Source organism: Fistularia commersonii, chromosome 9, assembly GCF_037954325.1.
Source record: "Fistularia commersonii isolate RoL2024-O1a breed Wild chromosome 9, RoL_Fcom_v1.0, whole genome shotgun sequence".
Classification (NCBI taxonomy): Eukaryota; Metazoa; Chordata; class Actinopteri; order Syngnathiformes; family Fistulariidae; genus Fistularia; species Fistularia commersonii.
Genome location: NC_141292.1, coordinates 9,298,527 through 9,321,514, shown reverse-complemented (window position 1 = coordinate 9,321,514; position 22,988 = coordinate 9,298,527). Strand labels below are relative to the sequence as shown.

Here is a 22,988-nt window from a genome sequence, read left to right as displayed (position 1 = left end):
GGGCTCTGCGGTCCGTGTACACCGAGCCCCGCCTGCCTCCCTCGGTGATGGTGCGTTCAATGACCCCGTCGGACCCCCACGTCTGACCTCGTCCTCCACTCCGGATTTTCCACTTCTGATTAGTTTCAGGAAATACACAGCCAGGCAGCCAAGTAAAGAGGCGAGTTGAGAAAAATACATTTAATCTAAAACGCCGCCCGTCTGTTTGAATACTTTAATTAACATCAAAAACAGTGTGTTTAGTAAAATAAATAAGCCGGAAGAACAATTAAGATGATAATATCCTCGCAGCGTAATCTATCACATTAATTTTTCTGCACTATTTACCAACGCAGCACTTTTAAGACTGTTGCGCCCCCTAGTGCACACGGTGCCGCATTTGAAACAACAACAACAAGACGCCGTGCATGTAAGGGGGTAATTTCGACTTTACAACTTCCAAAATAGCAGATTTCCATCTTTATTACATCTTTCTGTAGAGTTGGCACGTCATACTAGGATGTAAATACACAATCTCGATCATTTAAGATGCCAAGAGCTGAGATTTATTGACGGCTTTCATATCTTATATCTAACAAAGGTGCTGCAAAACATGCTATTTCTGATTAGAATCATCAATATTTGAATGTCAGACATTATAAACTGTATTCACAGACATTCAAAGTACACATGTCATATTGGAGAGTCACCTGAGGAGAAAGAGTGGAAAGGGAGATTTAAAAGCCACTTATAATGAGCACCACGGACAGGCGTCACAGTGAGGCCCGAGGTCCGAGGAAGGCAGAAACAGTTCCCAAAAAAAAAATCATCATTGTCATTTTTCTCTGTGGGGCCCGCCATCAGGACTTCTCGGGTGCTCATCACGTTCCAGCTGTGTCTCCGGTTTGATCAGCCCTTTGCAATGAAAGAATGAGTCCTGGCGTGGTGAACGTCCGAGAAATGTCTCCAGCATGTGCATTCCATCCACAGAGCCACCAGCTTCCAGAATGACTCTCCTGTACTCTTTTCCGACCTGGTTTAAGACATCACAGGAGATACAGTCACTCCTTCCTCTTTATGTATTATAAAATAGGAAACCTGTTCTATGTTGTTCTATCTTTTCTACTTTACCCTGCACAGTGAATTGCATTTCTATCCATCTGGTAATGGAGTCCATTGAGCCTTGGGGTCAAACTAACTGTGATCTTTTTTCAAGTAATTTCTTACTAATTTCAAGATGAATGCTATTCATATTGTAAGAATATCCTTATAAACTGTTCATCTTTTCCTCTTTTTTTTAATTATCAGGCCTCTCGTATCTTTAGAATAAGACTAATAATTAATAATTGAATTTCAGACAGTCTGTTTTCAATTTTCTGAAAATGTTCATATTCATTTTCTAGTTATTTTTAGATAGGCTTCAAATTTGTATTTTCTCATTTTTAGATACCTCTGAAGTTATTCTAGTAAAACTAAATCTTTTAGTTTTCCTGTTTGCATAAAGTCCAGTAGATTTTAGGCTCAAATCCTAACCTGTTCTTGAACATATTATTGCAGATATAACTGACTGAATATTGTGACCTATTTCTCAGTTCCATGATGCATATTTCCATACTTTTCAGTTGCTTCAGATCATACCACCGTTCATTGTTACACCTCTGTTACAGATAATTTAAGAACCTATTAACAAGTCAGTGTCAGATTTAAACCCACCTTGGGATTGAGAATGCCTTCCTTTTTAAAGCGGTTGAAGAAAATGTCCATGGAGTAGACTTCACTCCACAAGTAGCTGTAGTACTGGCCATCATATCCTCCTGCCAAATGGCTGAAACTAGCAGTCATGTTGGTGCCTGTAAACAAAGATCATTGTCCTGGCATTAAAATAGTCCATAATAAATATCCCAATTCTAGCTCTGGACTGAATCTGAATATTTTAAATGTATTTTGTTATAACATCCATGTTTTATATGTGACATAATACACAGCTTGTTTGAAATAGGTCTTGTATATCCCAAATTGCAATCACTTGCCTAATAAGAGGTATTTGTGGAACACAAGCAGTTTCTTTCCACTGTATTTAGAAGACGTTGAAAAATCCATGAAGGAAAATAACTTTAAAGATTGCCTCTCTTAATACTGGATGATAGCCTGTTCCCTTTCTGTCCAACTTTTACAACTGACCTTCTGTGGCTGGAACACCCAAGATCTTCTGGCACAGGTTCGCAAACACCTCGGCCGTGTCTGCACGGGAGCAGGTGTGGAGGGACTGGTCGACTTTACTGAGGACCACCTGGCGCAGGTTCATCAGACCTGAAGAGAAAAACACAGTCAGACCACAAAATTATTTTTGCATTGCTGCTTGTTTTTCTTGACTGACCCGTGTTTGCAACTCTGGATGCGATAAGTCTGTCAAGTAGATTGTCCGGGATGGCAGAGCCGTCCTTGTAGTGGCGAGACATCCTCCTCAGAGGCTCCTTCTCCCATACCCAGTTCTCTAGCATTTGAGATGGCACTTCCACAAAGTCTGTCTCCACCTGGGTTCCACTGAATTCTGAGAAAGTGGTCTAATTTGCACGCACACCCACACACATACACAACACACACGCGCACACACACACACACACACACACACACACACACACGTAACTTAAGAGTGCAGTCAAAGGGCTCAGACCTCCACCATGATCAACAGATCCCTCCTCTGTCTATGACAGATCAACATATGGCTCTAAAACAATAAAGAATATGTCTGCCTTCAAAAGTCTCCATTCATTTTCTATGAAATGATTGAAAATGTCAAAAATCTAAAATTATTATTTATTTTATTAAAGATTATTCGGAATACAATACACACACACATACATTTTGTTGAAACTGACTGTATCCACAAAGTTTAAGAATTAACATTATGCCATCATATAACCAAGAATATTTAGCTAATGACAAATAATCTGATATAAGGCAAACAAAATTAAATTTAAATTATCATTTTAAAAATACATTGTTTATCAGTCTGTCCACAGAACACAGCTTTGGCTGTGATCAGGAAAGTGGAACATTTGATGAAAATGAACACAATGGTTTGTGCACAACACGGCTAAAACATCAATTCCCTGGCTGGGGTCATTCAGTGGTTGGTGGGATATTTGGAGGGATTTACCTTGGAGCAGAGCTCGTGCATCACATGTCCAAACTCATGAAAATAAGTCTCCACCTCATGGTGTTGGAGGAGAGACGGCCAGCCTTGACTGGGTTTGGTGAAGTTGGCGACCATGGCTGCCACTGCTTGCCTGCGTTTCCCATCGGGGCCTCTGCAGCCGGGCTGGAGACTGAAACAGGCTGCGTGGCCATACTTTCCCTCCCTGGGGGGAAAAAGGTCACGACTGTCTCAGCCTGGCAACAGTCTAGAGACTGGTGCACATGCCACTTTGATAATGGCTACAATTTTACTTTTTTGTGGGATCATATCATCTAAGACAACTTTTTTAAAGGTACCTTTAAGGTATATATGTTAAGTTCATTATAACAAATGACAGTTAATAGACAATGGGATCCTCAAACACAAAATGTTTACAATGCTGTGCATTGCTTACGTCTAGCTGCAACAGTATGTTTATTATTTTTTTATTACTACCTCTCTGGCTTCGCTGTGGACGTCAAAACAAGAATTTCATTGTACGAGGAAAACGTTTCCAGAATGTGAATGACAATAAGCACTTTAAATCTTGAATATTGTGGGATTATATCCCATTAAGAAGTGCTTATACAAATGTGGGAAATACATAGTCATGAAAAATATTAATTCTGAATGTGTGATGTGTATTTACCAGTTTCATGAACCCACTTATTGAGTATAAATGTCATTTAGATGTCATTCTTTTGCAGCAGTCTTTATTATGCACTTATTTCCAATTAACTTTAAGCTTTGCATCAACTCGATCTAAAATGAAAACATGTCTTATGAAGGTTAACAAATCTTTTCTGTTTCCCATATAAGTCTGAATTTGTTCTTTTTTGTAGCAGCTGTATCTAAAGCAGGAACTGCTGTTATGTAGGAAGGCTTAAAGAATTGTAAATTGTTTGTTTTTTGCAGCAAGGCCTAAAGTTTACACGAAAACTTATCTAATGAATAAGAATAGGGACTATATTAAAATTATCATTTGGATTTTATGGTCATGAAATGATTTAATATCTAAAAGGTCCTAGTAAGCTTTGTTTTTTTTTTTTTTTAATCCACAACAACCGAGACATTGTACCTTGGATGTAAGTCCAGGTAGAACTGGCCCACCTCCTCCCCAGTGTTGCTATCGTGGGCAGTGTACAGCCGAACGCTGCTGTGCCACACATGAGCCTGCTCCACCTCGGTGAATGTCAGGCCCAGCAGCTCCTGGTAGATGCCAAACAATCCTTCTGTCACCACGTCCAACGGGAAATACTCAATCAACTTGTCCTTGTTCACAGCGAACTTGCATTGTTCCACTTGATTCATGTAGTACGGCAGGTCCCAGGCGTTGATCTGCCCATCGTAATGGTAGCCCTTCATCAAGCAGTCCCGCTTCTTCAGCGCAAGGATATATTTCCTCTCCTTGATCCCGATTGGCTTCAGGGTCTCATAAAATCTGTCTGTGAAGTGGGAACAAGAGCTTCAAGCAAAATCTCATCTTGTCACTCATGGCTTTCCTTTAAATGCCTTAGTGGAGGACTTTGTGTTGATATTAAGGTAACCTAATTTTTTGGATTATTCCTATAAATATGTCCTCTACTCGTATCTTCAAATGACCCAAGTGTATTTGAATTTACTTGAATTTATATTTGAATTTACGTAAATCTAATCTAACACTCATTTCAATACCATCATTGTAAATCACAGCCTCGAGAGGTAAAATAAAATAAATGACCTCTCTCAAAAACATTCAAGAAAACCTGACTGAACGTGAGATTTTTAGAAAGACAATTGTATAAAACTCAATTGCTTTTAACAAGGGTTTCCCAGCTTTAGCAGGTTTTGCCCTTCCCACAACCAACCCCCCCAAAAAAACAAACAACTAATACCGACAGGAATTCAAATCACCCTGTATCGCAAGTTCACTCGTATTTGTTTTTCCATGTGCTTGATGGAAAAGCTATTTAGCACTTGATAAAATTACACGTCTAAGAGTGTGATGAGTAACGCTGGGTCACATTTGTTTAAATCCTTATGAGAGGCATTCGTAAAACATTTGAGTGAAGTTAAATGAAAGTATTATTTATACCGCTGACAACCGTCTGGACAACCGTTTAGCCAATTTGAGAACCCCTTGTATAGATCCTTTCAAAACAAACACACAGGCTGGACTCCCCCACAGTGTGACTAATAACCATATGTACTCAGCATACTTATAAGCCATACAATGCTGCATGTTAAAATACATAGAGTCATGCAGTGTAACACTCATTACATGCAGGAGGAATGACCACTGCATTTCTTTCCTCCAGCTCGACCTGCATCTTCTTCCCCTTTCCACCACCCCCGTAACTGCACTGCAAGGCTGCAACAGGATGGCGCAGGTCTAAATCTTAAATGGTAGAGGTGGTTTCCCTTTGCATGTGCTGTGGAGGTGGCGTACCTAGAAAGTCCGATACATTGCTTGCATTCTTGGCCATGTTGATCTCCAGTACGTAATTTGCATGGCTGCTGTATCCCAGCAACTCTGCGACCTCCGCCCTCAGTTTTATTAACTTTTCAAGGATCGCCGTGTTTTCCTGTAGAAAAAAAGGAAGGCTGTAAGCTTGAATATACACTATACACAACAAAGAATCCATCCATCACATGGTTGCCCTTCAATTTATTTATCTTTTTGTTTCTTAGTCATCAGCTGTAAGCCAAATAACCGTATGGCTGATCTGTGCTGTCAAAAATCCAGAGTCGTGAATGTAGGCCCGACTAGACCCATAAAATTATCTGGAAGTGGTTAAGGTGATGAAGCCAATGCGAGGTGAGTCACCGGCAGCAGCAGCAGTGATGATAATGATGAAGATGTGAGCCATGTGGGTTGCACAGCCCTCTTCAGGAGCTACAGCCTCATGATCACTGTCTCCAAGGTGGCTTTTGCATTGATTAAATAGTAAATAATGGATTGACATAATGCCAACACAGCTCTGTCATCACCCCTCAGTCACTTAGATGGCAAGCAAATATCTTGGACAGCCACGATAAGTTTTAAATTCCTTTCCTACACTTGAGTTTTGAAATGTTCTATGTATATCGCCCCAACATAAATTCAAATAGGACATGTATATCATAACGTAAGAAAAAAAAAAGCCTAGATCTTTTTTATATATCTGAATTTATGCTGCGTTGGAAACAGTTGGTGGCCACTGTTCTGGCCGCATCAGAAGTATCAGTAAAGAGTGAAGCTTATGTCGGCGGGATTATATTAAAAACAATGACGCGGGATTAAACACGGATCATCTGATGTAAATCCCTCAAGCATGTGATGGCAGGAATGCCGGATTAACAAAAGGAAACCGCCATATAAAGGTAATTACACCCACAGACAAGGCAACGCTTTCACTCTGCTGGTTTGTCTGCCTGTGCGCAGGAACAGGTGAAAACCACCGGAGTAGAGAAAGGGTAGAGGATGATCCCATTGAATTTGCAGAAAGTTAGGAATTGAGCATGGCGGCCCATATTGTTGCAGCAAAGTTCTAACAAACAGTAGGTTGTTAAAATAGTTGACATAACAAATCTGTCCTCCAGGAGAACAAACCAAGTCAGCTGGTTCAGATCTTTTTATATTTAAGAATAGTAAATCATTCCTTTTCACAAATTATTTTTACAGCAACTATAAATTTCTCGTTTATCTTTGTGTTGTTTTTTTTAGTGTGTTTGTTTTTTAAGCATTTTTTTTGGCTCCCCGAGTCCATGATGACATTTCTGAGATTTCTAGTTTTTAACTTTTACAACTTTCACTTTCCCGGGTAAATAGTGATTAATTTTGGGATTCCCTGTGTGGGCCGCACTGATATGAAAATACTTTTAGCATTGGTCCGTGCCTTCCAACTGCTCTTGTATTTCCTAAAAAATGAACACAATTGTTACCACAAACATTTGGGGGGGACGGGGAACAACCCATAAAATATCTGTGCACATAGAGACATTGTTATAATTTCATCCTTACTAATTAAACAACACCTTTAAAAATGTATGACTGCAAAAATGTTTTACGGATGGACTCTGTATCTAAACAGGGCTGAATGTTTCCCTGTACGATGAAATTCTTACCTTGCCATCTGCAGTAGCACTAACTAGATAAGTAGTGATAAAAAATAAATAGCAAACATGCTGTTTTAATGTTAATGTTAATTTCAACACATTCAGCCATGATTATTTGATTCATTAATTATCTATACTGATTTTCCTGCTTTAGACAAAGACGACGACGCACAAATTTTACGTTGTACCTCTTTACACCTGCTGTGAAAAGCTGTTTCCATCCTCCTCCTGGTCTCAGGATTGTGACATCTCTTCATCAGGGGGTAGTAGTGGGGATATTCCAACGTCACCTTATACCGCCCGTCTTTTGTCTTTTCCAGTCCGTTCAGGTAGCTGTCGGCTAACCCCTCTATATAAGGGGGTGGTGGCAACATGATCGACATGTATCAGAAACACTCTTCAGACAAAGCGTACAACAGTTTGTGCAAATCAACCTACCAAGCTCGTGCTCCGAGAAAAGAAGAAAAGTATGGTCTTCATTCAGGTTCCTGTTAAACTCGATGGAGAGCTCAGTGATGAGCTTAGAAGTTCTTTTTATTTCCTAAAGTGACAAAAAAACATCAAGTGTTCATATATCAAAAATAAACACTGAGTCTGAAAGCCATTATTTGATGTGATAACTCAATCACTACAAGTACAACATGTAGTAATAATACAATTATCTTTAAAAAGAATGCCGTGCTGATTACATGTAAATGGACAGCAGATTTCAAATACAAGTAAAAATGCCTAATGTCATTGATAATAAACAAATACTGTTTATAATCAGATGGGATCAGAAGGTATGTAAGTTGGAATATAAAAGGGTGAATTTCTACAAGGCAACCGCAAATATGAAGTAACGTGAAGTACCTCTTGTATATCTTTTGACAGGTGCAATCCATTTCGACGGCCCAGCATCACAAGCCTGTCTAATAATCTCTTTTCTTCAGGTGAGATGTTTTCTTTCGGATTTATCTGCGGAAAAAAAAAAAAAGATAACATCCAGCCGAGTAATTACAATAATGTCAGAATATTCGTCATCTTGTTACACAGCCTGTCAGGCAGGCGGTGCTGCGTGGAAGGACTTGTGACTTAAGATGAGGAGAAGAGATTACAAAATTCCCAGGGGGCTAAAAAAGAACTAGTTAAGGGGCAAATGAGGATATGGCAGCCTTGATCTTGATATAAAAACACAGTCCTTGCATGACCAGTGTTTACTTCCCTCTGGGTGACAGGAAATGCAAAAATAATAATTAGCACCGCTACCGTGATAAATGCATCAAACTTCGCGTATTAGATCGAATTAGCTTCAAAGTTCTTTAGAGTGAGACAACCTCAACTCAGTTTATTATCTGGACAACATGGATGGTATGAGTCGGGTCGTACCTGCAGAGCCGTGATCCGCTCGAAGACGTCCCCCCTCATGCTGATCTCCACGTCGAAGTCGGACAGCTGCTTGTCCGCCTCGGTGCTCGCCGACCGAACCTCCTTGGACGGACAAACGAACTGGGGGAAGTCCAGAGCGTGGCGACGAGCTGACAGGGACCAAGAAGTGTTCACAACAATGATTTTTTACCAGACAGGAAGCAGTTAGACGGGAGATTATACACGGTTTATCTTTAGAGCACACAGCAGCGTTTCTATCTTCTTGTTGTTAGCAATTCAATGAAAAGATAAAGATCTTCAGACTGTCGACCTCCTCAGAATCTCCACCGCAGATATTTGTAATCAGTAAACGATCTTTGACACGTGTTTTCATTAAAAATATCATTGCTTGTGTTGTTTTTTTTGGAAGGCCAAAAATGATTACAAATGAAGAGATACTACAATTTTAGCAGAAAATATTTTCAAAGAGATCATTTGATTTGGTAACTAGTACTTAATGTCAACAAGAATTGATGAATAACATCTGAAACAAAAAATCAACAGTATCAACAAAATCAACAAGACAAGAGCTTGACAAGAGCTGTTCAGAAAAATAAGCAATAATTAAACGAGTAGAGGATTCCCTTCTTGGCTACTCCCTACAAAGGTCGCCCAAGCGAATCAACCTCCTCAATCTAACCCTATTCTTAAAATGAAAAAAATGTAATGTTGAAAAAAATATTATTCAAAAAAAAAATAGTCTCAAAATCATTTGATGCTTGTTAAACTTCCTAAATTAGGCAAGGGTCTGGCGCATCTTGTTTCTGGGGTCAGGACCCGAGCCCAGGTTTGAGCTTCGGGTCTAATGACGGTGCCATGTGTCCAGGGGGGGTTCCAGGTATGTCGGTCTCGTGTGGACACGCCTGGATACTTCAACACACGTGTTTCGTGCCACTGAATTTGGACGTCAGTACTGGCAGAGATGATGGAAGGGTTGGAATTTGAGACCAGGTTTCTCATCATTTCTGCTTCTCAGCTTTTTTTTTTTGCCTCTGGTTACTGTATCAGCGGTCAACACAGTGTAGAAGTGGAGCCACAAGCCAAGTAGATGGGAACCTCTGTGAATCTAAAGGCCGGCTGTACTATTTCTAATATTAATTTAGAGGGCTTTCAGACAATTTTCATTTTCAGGATTTCTTTTCGTTGTCCATGGCTTCTCCACAAGCTAAAATATGTTAAGCATAAAATGCATTGCACCTTTCTTTGAGTGTTCCATTATCCACTGTGCCATGCAGCAGCCGGCCGATTTGTAAAATACGAGAATTTAGCAAACCCCTCTCGTATGTCACACCGCTGCATCAGCATAATGAATGTCGGCAGCGGGCCAGAAATCCATTATTCAGATGAACTATCTGTTTAACTGAAGGGAAAATGTCTATAAATAGGCCACTTATCCAGATGGACTCTGAAAATTTCAGCTGATTAAATTTATATTGATATTTGACACCTGTACATGACATAAATATTGCACATGGAAGTAACGACTATCTTGTTATCATCTTAAGAGTGGGATTTAAGAGAGGGAAGGGAGCAGAACCCTGCCTAACCCTCTGTGACTGGCAGGGGTTACAACCTACACACTGACCACAGCAGTACACACTCTGGGTGGTTGCGACGGCAGTCACAGAACAGTTGTTAGGCGGATTGCATCGAGGATCGGTTGAAAACAGTCATCCATTCATCCAGCTGTTAACAAGAAATTATAGCCTGACCGATATATGTACAGTATATAGACTGATACATATACAATTGTTGGCTGGTACTAACACTTGATTCGATATTTTCAAATTTAAATTCAATATTTTGAGTGTAAAGTACTTGCTGCTGACCAGCAGGCATTCAGCTGGACACTTATGTTGTTTAGACGTCAATATGACTTGAACTGTGGATTGGCTTGACGACGCCAGGACGTCTTATGCGGACAATTTGATTCAGAATACTGACTGGGGTTCAGGGTGAGGAAAAAAAATCTTTTGCATGAACTTGGGGCTTTGCAAGGTACAGGTGCTAATATTTTAATGCATTGATGTGCTATTTAAATAACAAGGAACTGCTGGCAGGGACTCTGCAGCAGGAAATGAGGAATTACACTGAATAGGCTGCCTCTGAGGATTGGGGAGGGTAATATTATCTGCCACGCATGCTGTATGGAGATAGAAAGAGTGTAAATGGCCTGAGTGGAAAAAAAGGACAGAAAATACATTTGATACGTGAATATTTTTAGAAATGTTATTATCATTATCGTCATAATTTTTGATTTTTTCACACACTTAGTATCCCTCATTGGATGCAATGGTCCAAACATTAGGTGTCAGATGTATTACAGTGAAGGAGGAAGAGTATTTTTTTCAAGACACCCGCCGTGTAACTTTCAATTTATGTTATCCTGCTTTGAGTCTAGTCTGGAACAATCCCAGTGCTAACGTCCAGTCAACAGTTTAAAATCCTTCGAAGATTTTTGTTTTATGTCCAACATTTGCATTAACAGTAACAGTATTTTTGTTAAATCCGGCTCAATTTTTTGACCATAAATTGGCTTATTTCCAACACTGTGCTGCAGCAGTATCAGGTGCTGAAGTATGTTTACTATAACAACACTTATTGCACGTACTGCTCCAATATCAGATTATCAAATGATTTATTAATGTGATTTTTTTTTCCATAATATAACTCCACTGATCAGACCAACTGTATGTGTATTTTTCTAAAGAAAACCTCTGTATTTTTAAAACTCACATGCATAATCCATTTTGACATTCGCCAGGGCTCTCAAGGTGTTTTCAACAGAGACCCGTTCTATGTTTAGAGACCCGATCTCGTCGTAGACCTTCTTTACTCTCTTCACCAAGTCGTTTGTCTCGGTCCTGATTTCCTCTGGTGACAGGTCCCATCTTAGTGCGCTTCTCCTGTTTCCCGCCTGCGAGCAGCCTCTGGCCGAGCCCTCCGCCACGTTCTGGATGGTCATTCTCAAGAGGGCTTTGGAAGTTCTGTAAAAGAAGAGAGGTTTGTGCGCTTTGTATCAACCTCGATATCACAGCAACGGAAAAAAAAAACAGCTGCCGCTAATGAAAGCAATAAATTCTTCAAATCACACTTGACACGTATTCTACATTCTTCCTGCCCTCTGCGCTGACCCTTTAGCATTTCCACGCCGTATAGTTTCAAGCCCCGGAGGGCAGACGAACTATACGACCTCCCTCCAAATATCATATCACCGTCAAAACTTGGAAGCAGCTCAGTGATTTTTCAGATGCTCCATGGCGGGAAATTGCTGTTGCCAACACCTTTTTAACATCAACAGGTGCAACGCGGGGATACGGCATTAAATCTATTTGTATAACAGGAATTTAACATTTACAAGGGTTTTTGTTGATAGAGTAATTAAACTATGAACAAACAATGTCTTTATAGCATGTTTTATTGATGGATAGGAGACTTTAATTGGAGCTAACTACCTACAACTGAGATGACATCACAGAAATCTATTAAAATAAGAACATTTTAACTTTTTTTTACAGAATAAACACAAATATATTTTTAACAACTTGACTTTCAGAAGTTTTCACCAGCTAAACTGTCTTCTTTCACAGACTCCTGTGTTCAAAAACATACATGCGATACTCATTGTGTCCACCGGAGGGATCAGTGAGCTCACTGAACTGATTCATTCATTTTACAAAACTTTAACTCCCTTGGGATTTTTAGCAATAGAAACACTAAAACCCTTATTCAGAATGTTTTGTAGTGTAAGGATGGCTGAACTTTGAAGTGTTTAAACTTCACTAACTCCTAAATTTATTCTTAAATGACGTAAATGTTGTCAACAATCCAACTCGATGAAGGAAAAGGTGAAATTCCATGCAAAAGCTGGGTTGCCAGTCGGAAAAGTCAAGTTCAACATTCCGGCCTTCCCAAATTGTTAGATTTCTGTTGTGTCACTCAGAAATGGTGTCAGAGTTCCTTCTCTGATGTAAAACACACAACTGAGAAAGAAAAAAAAAACATGCATGGCAAGGTTTGTTTTTTTTTTTTTTAGCAATCACAAGTCCATGATGTGAACACAAATACAAGTGATTATCACAGCAAAGCCAGACCGCGTTCTGCTGCTCTCACGACTGGAGCCTTTCATGGACTCGATCCAGATATTTAGCGAACTGGATATCAAGTGCCCAGAGTGGCAGCCAGTCCCAAGTTGACCAACGGGTATCGCGTGTCAAATGAAAGCTGTCAGCGAAAACCTTTAAGTGGACACAAGGACAAACAAGTATAATTCACAAGTTGGAATTAGAAGATGAGTGAAGTAAATGCTGAGAGTTTTTGGTCACTGCCATAGGTGCAAACACACACTTGTCCAGCATCAGACTCCTTGGTCTTCTTTGACCCCAGCCCGCCAATCTGGAATGTGTTGCCGACACGGTTGCGAGCCGCTCGGCTCTTGACACTTTGCACAGAGATCTCCTTGACTGATTTGGAAGTCCAGACGCATCTCTGGTCAAGGACGTGTGGAGAATCAAGAGCGTCCGCTCGGAAAATGGACTGTTACTATTACCTGTGCTGTGTGACAGTGTGGTGGAAAGTGTCGTGCGCCCACTGTGGGCATTGGACAGTTACAGGAGAGCACTGCTATTTTTTTCTGTCTCTTAAAACAATTTAAGTCTCAACAAGACTGTCTGATAATTTAGATCTGGAGTGAAATCCCTAAGTGGGGTCATGAAGTTCTTCTGGAATCATCAAAATCAAACGTGTATATATTCATACAGCAAGCAAAATTAAGAACAAATGCATAATGTTATGCGAACGATGCTGATCCACAAATATTTTGCTGACTGTCTTGATGTCAAATTGCCCATCGATTTCAAATCACAAGAGCTTTAGAAAAATAAAAAAAAGGCCGTCAATTTTTGGTGATCGAAAAAACGGAAAATTAAGATAAAACTAAAAATTCAAAAACTAATTGAAACAGACACTAAACTCAGTGGTTTCAAAGGTGGGATTAGCGAAGGAAGAACCAAATACTTTGAACAAACTTCGTGGGTGTGACATTCAGATGAAAAAAAAAACACAACGCTGTAGATTTAATCTAACCTCTTAGAGAAATTAAAGATCTGAAATTGCATGTGGATTTACAGATTAGGACTCCAGTATCTAGATCGGAGTTAATTCTCTCCACTAATCCGCCACACTGGTGTTAGTCCGCTGCAGATTATTGGGAGGTGAATTACCTGCACAGCGTTCGGCAGACGGACACTTTGTTCGCAAACATGCCGGGGATTTCATGCAGATTATTTCCAGTACAAACACAAACGCACTTTCACCCTTGCGCTTACTGTTACCCGGCTAAACAGCAGTATTAGCATTAGCTTTAGCAGCAGCACTCCGTCGGTCCGGCGTGAGAAAAGCCGCCGCTGGTTTGTTTCCGTTCTGGCTCACGCATGCGCAGAGGAGGACGAGCCCCAATCTTGACACACAAGTCCTCATGACGCGGCGGCAGCAGGCGGCCGGAGACGAGCTCAGGTAGGTGGGTGGGGGAAGAGGAAAGTGGGGGAGTGGGCGATCGTGGGGAGGGGAGGGGGGTTCTGTCCTTTCCACGCAGTTGTTATTTACGAACGGGTGTTTCGCTAAACGTGCGCGTCGTTGTTTTTTCCTCGTCTCCCTGTCGTTGACAAAGACTTGGCTCCAGCCTCCATCACCCCAGGCTGCACCGCCTCCCGTCAGAAACGGGCAAGAAACACACGCACTTGCCCGGTAAATCCGTTGAAAACATTCGAATTCGATGCATTTATTGCATTTTACCTACGTATCTGCGATGTAATGCTCATCTGATGTAAAGCTCATTTGCACAAACACACCTCCCCTCTCCTATTATGGTATTACATCACAGCTTCTGCATCACTGCATGTACGTGTGTCAACACACACACACACGCACACACACACACACACACACACACACTGAAGGAGGAGTAGAGGTTTTCCAGACGGACCCATCTCATGCCAGCTGCAAGAGATGGAAATGTGATTCAATATTTGCATCCACCGGCATGGATGTCGTGGGTGCAGAGGTCACCTGCATCCTGCATGTTTGCACCGTCAACATGTTCTGGCCCGAGCAGGCTCTAACCATGATTTATTACCCCGAAAATCCATTTCTACAGCGTGTTTTCCCTAAACAGGACAAAGCCAGTAGGGCCTCTTGGAACACAAACACACACGCTCTGCATAGGGAAGAAAAAAGGATGAAAATATGCAGGGAAAAAAAAAACGGTCTAACATTATATCAGCATGATTTGCTGACTGGCGGTGATGCCGTCAAGGAAACGGCAGTTTTGTTTAATATAATCTCTTTTTCAAGATTTTATTTCGCTGTTGGTGTCATAAAGGGCACAGCAACTGGACACAGAAGGGATATCGATGTGAGGTCGAAGGGTGAAGGGTGTACGACCGCAGCACGCCAGGGAGAAGATCTCAAGATCTAAATATTCAGATTAATATAATCTATCCTTTAACCAGTAAATATATATATCTCTATGTACATATATAAATATATATATATCGAACTGCCCATAACAGGATCTGTGGATTATCTCCGGTAATTCATCCCACGCTCGACTGAAAAGCAGACGTGACTTTGTCCAAAATCCTGCGAGTTACACCGAAATGATTGAAATTGGTGAAAGAGAAAAAGCACCGAAAAAACGAAGGACGTATCTGAATAATATCAACAACAACAATAATAATAAGAATAATTCCATCACCATATTAACTAGTTGTATGTAAACATTTCATTGTTATATCTCTTCAAATTAACACAAGCTTGTTGGAAAGGAATAGATATGGATTTGTAGTACGGCACAATGGTAGTAAGCAATAATAGAAAGGTCTGAAAAATAGGTAGAACCAAAATAAAATCGGATTAAATATATAGGATGTATAAATCTAATGTAATATAACACGGATACAGGTGTTCATAAAACATATTTATGTATATGACATGTTTACTACCATTGGCTGAACTTCAATATCGAGCTGTTTACTTTGGAAAATGCCACCACGGGCGGCGTTTTTCGATCATTATTTAACTTGTTGACCAATATTATCTCCTGTATTTGGTCACAGCTGTTGGAGAGTTGTGTTATTAAACATTTATTAATCATATTTTACAGTAGATCTGCATGTTTTCATTCACTGATGTGAATTTTCTCTCTAATCCTGTGAATCTAAAATCTGTCGGGACTTTGAATTTTTACTTGAGTGCTTCAAGTAGAATATTTCCTTTGCTGCTTTTCATATGATGTATAAAATTTTACTCGTCCTCCTAATTGGTTCATAACATTACATTTCATTCATAGTTCTGAAAACGAAAGCGTCGTGAACATGGTTTTTGTTGGTAAATTATTGATCCCGGGCCATTAAACGTCCTCAGAGCAACCTGTTCTCCAGTCTTCCTACTAACGTCAAACAACAAGAGTATAATTTGTTGATCAAGGTATAAATAGAAGTAAATATCAATGCAACTCTTAAATTAATAATAACAAACAAGCTGTTGTCAAATGAAATTATATTATAATGGACAGGGCAGTCTATATATTAATTGCAGTAACATCTATAACATGTTTCACCAAGAAAGGCATGTTTCTTGTATCGTTGTCCCGAGTTTATGGCCACGCTATCAAGCTGTAACACCACTAATAACTACGTTATAACATATTAAGAAAATCCGTTCTTGTTCTCCCAGTCGATGTTTCCTCTCCCGGTCAAGGCCCAAATCCAGACCGGCAGGTGATTGACTCTTGCTGTCAATCACACGGTATTTACTGTGTAATAACACCATCTGAAAATGAATCATGCAGCTGTTTTCTTTTTTTTTTCCTTTTACCCGGTAGTTTGTAGGTAAAAATGGCGGTGGAGAAGCGCCTGGCGTTCTCTATTGTGCAGTTCCTACGAGATCAAACACACTGTGGCGCTTTGAATTCCGACGAGCAGGAGAGCCTGGAAGGTAGGTCAGCTCACCGTGGCGGGGATGGCGGTCGCAGACGGGCCGCGGCCTCCTCTTTTATTCGGATCTCGTTATAATTCGGCCTGGTTCCGACCCGCTGCATTATTGGCATCATTTTTGGATGTGGTCTTGTTCCGTTCTCCCGCTCCAGTTGCCATCCAGTGTTTGGAAACCACCTTTAAGATCAGCTCCAGTGACTGTCACCTCGCTGTGCCTCAGCCCCTGACGGAGATCTTCCTCAACTCCCTGCTCAAGGTTTGGAAAGGCAGATGAAACTTACTAGATTTTGAAATGATGGAGAGTTTAAATCTTCCAGACTGTATTCGTGTCCGTCAGATGTGTCTCACAGGTTGCAAATGGAAGTGATGCAGATGGTAAAATGACTTCTAGCATTTGGTTATTTATCAAATAACTTTGAAGCTTTGATCAAATTACTGTCATGTATTTGCTTTTATTTCTTATCACCTTAATGTCATTGTGTACATATGAATTGTGTGTGTGTGGATATACAGGACTCTCAGAAAATTAGAATATTGTGATACAGTTCTTTATCCTCTGTAATGCAATTAAAAAAACAAAAATTACTTTTTTATGATGTTCTAATATTTTGAGATAGGATTTTTGAGTTTTCTCAACATGTAAGCCATAATCAGCAATATTAAAATAATAAAAGGCTTGCAATATTTCAGTTGATTTGTAATGAATCCAGAATATATGACATTTTTGTTTTTGTAATTGCATTACAGAAGATAAAGAACTTTATCACAATATTCAAATTTTCTGATACAGTCCTGTATACTGTACATATGTATATATAGTATACAGAATTACTTTGGTATGGCTTTCTTATAATGTGTGAATCTATCTATCTATCTATCTATCTATCTATCTATCTATCTATCTATCTATCTATCTATCTATCTATCTATCTATCTATCTATCCATCCATCCATCCATCCATCCATCCATCCATCCATCCATCCATCCATCCATCCATCCATCCATCCATCCATCCATCCATCCATCCACTACTAACAGTGAAGCTGTTATTTTCAATACATATAACAAGATTATATCAAAGGAAATATTCAGATACATTAGTAAAATAGTGTCCATGACAGCAAACACTAAAACTTCGACCACTGCTACTTCAAATACTTCTGCCATGAATACTACAAGTACAAGATATTAAGATAGCAATACTTGAAGTACTGCTATAACTACTATAATTACTTTTGCAGGAGTGACGGTAAAAGCTTAGCTTTTGTTGATATTACAGATGGATGTTAGTTGTTGATAAATAAACGGAGTGAAAATGAAACGCCGGTCGGTCATTTTCGTGTTTTTTCAATCAAATTAATAAATCTTCCTGTTTTCAATTTCCCGCAGAATGACAACCTGACTTTACCAGAGACCTCGCCGTCTCCAGAGGATATTGAACGAGCAGAACTGCTGAAAAATGAGGGTATTGTTTACAATTGGATAATGAAACTGCAATCGCAGGACACTTGTCAATAACACAGTAATGACATAAAATGTTAGAAAAAAAAAAAATACCACCAAGGTGAAGGTCTCCTCTTCTGTTTGGGTTTCTGATTCATCCAAAAAGCAATCCATGACAGAGGGATTTGTTTTCAGGGAATAATCACATGAAGGAGGAGAACTACAGGTGTGCAGTGGAGTGCTACACAAAGGCCATCGACTTGGACCTGAGAAACGCTGTCTACTTCTGCAACAGGTACGAAGAGGGGTTGAGCCCCTTTCCCCCCCTGCGCTTGCTGTTTTTTTTTTGACTGAGCTCATGAAATTAAAATTACCTGGAAGGCGGGACCCATCTTCGTGTCAAGTCGGTTTCTCAGTTTTTGCTCAAACTGACTGTTTGACCCTCATAGGTTTCAACTTAAGTCCGTTTCAACCCAAAGTCTCACTGCTTCTGCAACACCTCAAACTTCTATTTTAAGGTCTTTATTAAAAATCAGTAAATCCCTCAATTCTTTAATTTCTAAATGACAATGTATATAATTTTTTTGTATTTTATTTTTCTTTTTTCCTTAAGAATATAACTCTGCAACCCAAAAAAAAAAAATGTTTCCAATTTAAGCCGTGTCTTCATTAAAACCCACCGAATCCTTAAATTCTAAATTTTTCCACTGACAACCGAAATCATATATATATATATCGATTTATTTGCATTCCTTAAATTTATTACCTTTGTTTTTTTTTGGAATATTTCTGTACAACTCAAAATAAAATGAAAAAAGGTAATAAAAAGACATTTAAAAAAAGATATATACATTTTTTTTTTAATCAATTATTTAATCATTTAGAATGTTACTCTGCAATCAAAAACAAATTTGTTTAACATATGACCAGATGTCGGATATTTTACTTAGTTAGCAGAGATGACGATGCTGAGGTTTCCTTTGGGTGCTAGAAAGAGGGATAAGATCAGGAAAAAGTCCATGAAAGGGACACCACAGACCAAATTGGTTTGGACGTGTGGAGAGGAGGGATGGTGAATATATATTGGTAGAGGGATGGAGAAGACGAGGATGGCAAAGAATTACTACAATTGCTACAGCGTTTGTGTGCTGCCTCTCGAAACCGCAGGGCTGCGGCTCACAGTAAGATGGGGAACTACACCGAGGCCACCGGCGACTGCGAGAGAGCCATCGGGATCGACCCCAGCTACAGCAAAGCCTACGGGAGGATGGGGTGAGCGCCTCCTCCACCCCCCACCAAAGGCTCTGTGTCACATGTTGTTTTATAGGGTGACATGTAATAAGTTATAGTTATTTAGTATTAAAGAAGTAACGAGTTAGTCTGCAACCTGTCCTTCCAGGTTGGCGTTAACAGCCATGAACAAATATCCAGAAGCGATCTCCTACTTCAAGAAAGCGCTGGTGTTGGACCCAGAGAACGACACTTATAAATCTAACCTAAAGATTGCAGAGCAGAAGCAAAAGGAAGCCACCAGCCCGGTGAGTAAAAAAAAAAAATCAAAAAAACAAAAAGACGGACATTATTACCAAGTCATTACTACGTTACTAACCCTGGACTCTGACGGCGTGCCACAGATCGCTGCTGGACTTGGGTTTGACATGGCCAGCTTAATCAACAACCCTGCTTTCATCAGCATGGTGAGATCCAGATTCATGCACAACAAGGAAACTAAAAAAACAATTAAAAAAAAACGATCAGCTGACCCCGGGTTTAAAAAGCTTAAAAAGTCAGACACAGAATATGTGGCCCTGCATTATAATCAATTTGATCACTTTTTAAGCTCTTAACTTTGACCTGTTTGATCATATTTTAAGACTGTCTCATAATTCTGACTCACTGTGTGACCTATATATATTTATTATCCAGGTTAATAAAACCTATACACATTAGATCCGTTTAACTGTAAATCAAATCGAATTATATCCTTTAATGCTGTTGTTTTTGGGTATCTAATGCAATTTCTTAAATAGACAAATGTCATTTAGAAAAAAAAAATCAATGTGTGTTTTAACTTTCGCAGGCTGCGAGTGTGATGCAGAATCAGCAGGTGCAGCAGCTGTGAGTGCCGAGCACATACAAGTTTAGAAATAAAGACTATTGTTAGCTTTTGTGTGAAAGAACGGTGGCTAACCATGATCCCCCCCCCTCCCGCTGTGTGGCCAGAATGTCAGGAATGATGTCAAACGCGGTCGGGGGTCCCGCCGCAGGCGTGGGAGGGATGTCGGACATCTCCAGCTTGATTGAAGCGTAGGTCGACTCGTCTCGGAAACTTCTTTTAGCACGTTTAGTATGTATTTCTATCTTACGTGCCACACCTTTCTACACTCCAGAGGTCAGCAGTTCGCCCAGCAGATCCAGCAGCAGAACCCAGAACTCATCGAACAGTTGAGGAACCACATCCGGAGTCGCTCCTTCAGCGGCAGCGCCGAGGAGCACTCATGAGCCACTCAGGTTTGCCGCTCCTCATTTTATAAACACTGCTTTTTCCTGGAAAAACGTCTGCCACGCCCACCTCTCAGGCCAGTCATCTCACTCTTGCCTCAACCATTTCGTCATCATGACACCAAGTTCAGTTGCCTTAGTGACAACTTTCATCATCTGAAGCTAAAACCAGTTACCTTGTCAAGACAGAGCGTAAGGGTTAGATACAGAGGTAATGACGAAAAGACCCAAAGCAGAGCTGGAAGTAGCAAAGATGAAGATGCTGATGCTTGGGAACTGAAGAAGCCTCAGAGTTGAGAGCTGAAACATCTTCAGGGAACGAAGTCTTGCTGCCAGGCTGAGATTTGACGGAGATACTGAGGTTCTCTTTGGGATTAGAAATGAGTCCATCAGAGGCACGCCACATGCTAGACGTTTCGGAGGTAAAGTCAGACTGAATGATTTGGTCTTGCGCAGAGGAGGGAGAGTGAGTATATAGGTCCAATCACAGCTGTGGTTGGAGCGGCCACGTAGGGGGACGAGAAGATTTGACCAAAAAGAAGATTTAGGGATTGAATGAAAGAGGACATGAAGTTAGCTGGTATCAAAGTACACGATTGAGAGAACAGGGTTAGTTGGAGGAAGTTGATTCGCTGTGGCAATCCCTGATGGGAGCAGCCGAAAGAAGAAGAAAAAACAAATTCTGTCAGGATTTCCATTTTCCCAGTATTCTCAAACGCATTTTTTTATGTAATTTGATTTTGCCTAAAGCCAACTAAAACTGCTTTTTAAAACTTCCAACAATTTCTTTATATTTATCTAGCCAGTCATCTAAACCATATCCAGGAGTTATATGGTCTTCACCTCACGGAGTTCTTTTTGTCCGAGTAGTTTCTGCCCACGCGAGAAAAACAGCGGCATTCGCACACTGAGCTCTCCGCATTTTGACAGCACGATGAAGATCGACATTTGATGGCGTCTGTATAAAAAACCACGTCTCTTCTCGCTTTCAGCCTCTCACTCTTTTCAAGGAAGATCAACCATATGGCGCGATAACAATCTCTACACCCATTTCTTAAAAGTCAAATCCCACCCAGCCGAGCTGGAATGAATAGACGAGGATGGGGGTTGAAGGCACTTTACTGTGACTAACAGCTCTGGAGCGGAGGTGACGAGGGCCCCCGAAGAGTGGAACGTGACGAGATGCTCCCCAAACATCGTAAACATCTTATCATAGAACGAGAAAGCCGGCGAGGCCGCAGACGGAACCCCGGGTGAATTCCTTCTTCCTTCAGAGCTTTTCCATCACATGCGTGGAAACACACCGCCCTCCTCATGTTACCAGTTCGGGTTAGTTTTCATTTTTGTCACTTAAGAGGGTGACTGAGGAATGTCCTTCAACATCATGGCAGGAGAGGCTTTCGGCTTCTTGTCCGGCGACTCGACGTGAGTTTATACTTTTAGTGCTGCATTCCATTCGTTATCACCTTTTGGAGGACATGCGCGCTCCGAGCGCGCGTTCGACAGTCGAAGAACATCCGGTCCTTTAAATTCGGGAGCGGCTTCTCAGCGGGCACCACTTTACTTTGGGTAGAGACGACTCATATGGCAGAGTTTGCCGCCTGCATCATGTTATTATTGCACTTTAGTAAAGAGAATATAAATATTCCCCCCTTTAAGCCAACTGAATTGTTCATTAACTGTTGAAGTCTCCAGATTGTTGGTTTTGCATGCTCTACAATCTGGTATTTGAGATCAGATGCTTTATGGAAACAGATAGCTTTGCCGGGGCAGCCGTGTTTTGTCCAACGACTTGTGAATAAATGTCTTGAGATTGAGTACGGCTCTTGCACGTCTTTTTTCGTGATGAACGAGCGGGACAAAGACAGGAGGCTTCTTTCCGCGCAGCAACTCCTGCATCTGTAGAAGTTACTCGTGCAAGGCTTCACAACCAGATCTGGTTTATTTATAGCAACAAGGACACGGTTTCTGTGAAGAGACTCTGCTGTCAATCGGTGGAAGTTATTTTCGGCGGTTTGATCTCGCTGTTTCCTCTGAGAAGATTATTTTATTTTTTTAAATGTATTTTTATCTGGTAATTATTGCAAAAACATTTTTATCAACAGACCCACTTAAGTGATTTCACAATTGGTCCAACTCTAAATAAACGATATAAATAAACAACTATAAATAAATAAAAATCTGTCAGAGATGACTTGGATAGTACCAAGAAATGAGCCCACATCACCAAAAATTAATAACATAAAATAAAAAAATAAAAAAGCAAAAATAATTAGCGGTTAAAATGTTACTGCTAAATTTGGATAAGTTTTGTCAGACCGCTAATAGCCTACAATGACTTTCTGGATTAATTGGGTCTCAGAGGTATTTTATTTTGAGAATCAGGACTTTAAAAATGATAATAACC

The 22,988-nt window shown here is 40.3% G+C and overlaps 2 protein-coding genes across 4 annotated transcripts; one reads left to right on the top strand and one right to left on the bottom strand.

Moving 5' to 3' along the window:
• Window positions 1-165: 165 nt before the first annotated feature.
• nln (neurolysin (metallopeptidase M3 family)) lies at window positions 166-14,054 on the bottom strand. The gene is made up of 13 exons (XM_086152323.1): window positions 13,864-14,054; window positions 11,378-11,628; window positions 8,603-8,751; window positions 8,087-8,191; window positions 7,673-7,775; window positions 7,423-7,583; window positions 5,586-5,721; window positions 4,236-4,602; window positions 3,140-3,341; window positions 2,357-2,543; window positions 2,161-2,289; window positions 1,693-1,829; window positions 166-1,012 (listed from the first exon to the last, which is right to left on the bottom strand). The coding sequence occupies exons 1-13, from the start codon at window positions 13,902-13,904 to the stop codon at window positions 815-817; spliced, it is 2,166 nt and encodes a 721-aa protein (XP_086008449.1). The 5' UTR covers window positions 13,905-14,054; the 3' UTR covers window positions 166-814.
• Window positions 14,040-22,398, top strand: sgtb (small glutamine rich tetratricopeptide repeat co-chaperone beta). 3 transcript variants are annotated; one of them, XM_086152329.1, is made up of 12 exons: window positions 14,040-14,155; window positions 16,524-16,636; window positions 16,788-16,891; window positions 18,026-18,101; window positions 18,275-18,374; window positions 19,247-19,351; window positions 19,479-19,617; window positions 19,714-19,776; window positions 20,160-20,197; window positions 20,303-20,386; window positions 20,470-20,590; window positions 21,716-22,398. In XM_086152329.1, exons 2-11 carry the CDS (start codon window positions 16,537-16,539, stop codon window positions 20,579-20,581), a joined length of 921 nt encoding a protein of 306 aa, XP_086008455.1. In that variant the 5' UTR covers window positions 14,040-14,155; window positions 16,524-16,536; the 3' UTR covers window positions 20,582-20,590; window positions 21,716-22,398. The 3 variants fall into 3 exon arrangements, with proteins under 3 accessions (XP_086008455.1, XP_086008453.1, XP_086008454.1); XM_086152327.1 differs by having other exon boundaries at window positions 21,574-22,398; XM_086152328.1 differs by lacking the exon at window positions 14,040-14,155 and adding an exon at window positions 14,367-14,386 and having other exon boundaries at window positions 21,574-22,398.
• Window positions 22,399-22,988: the final 590 nt, after the last annotated feature.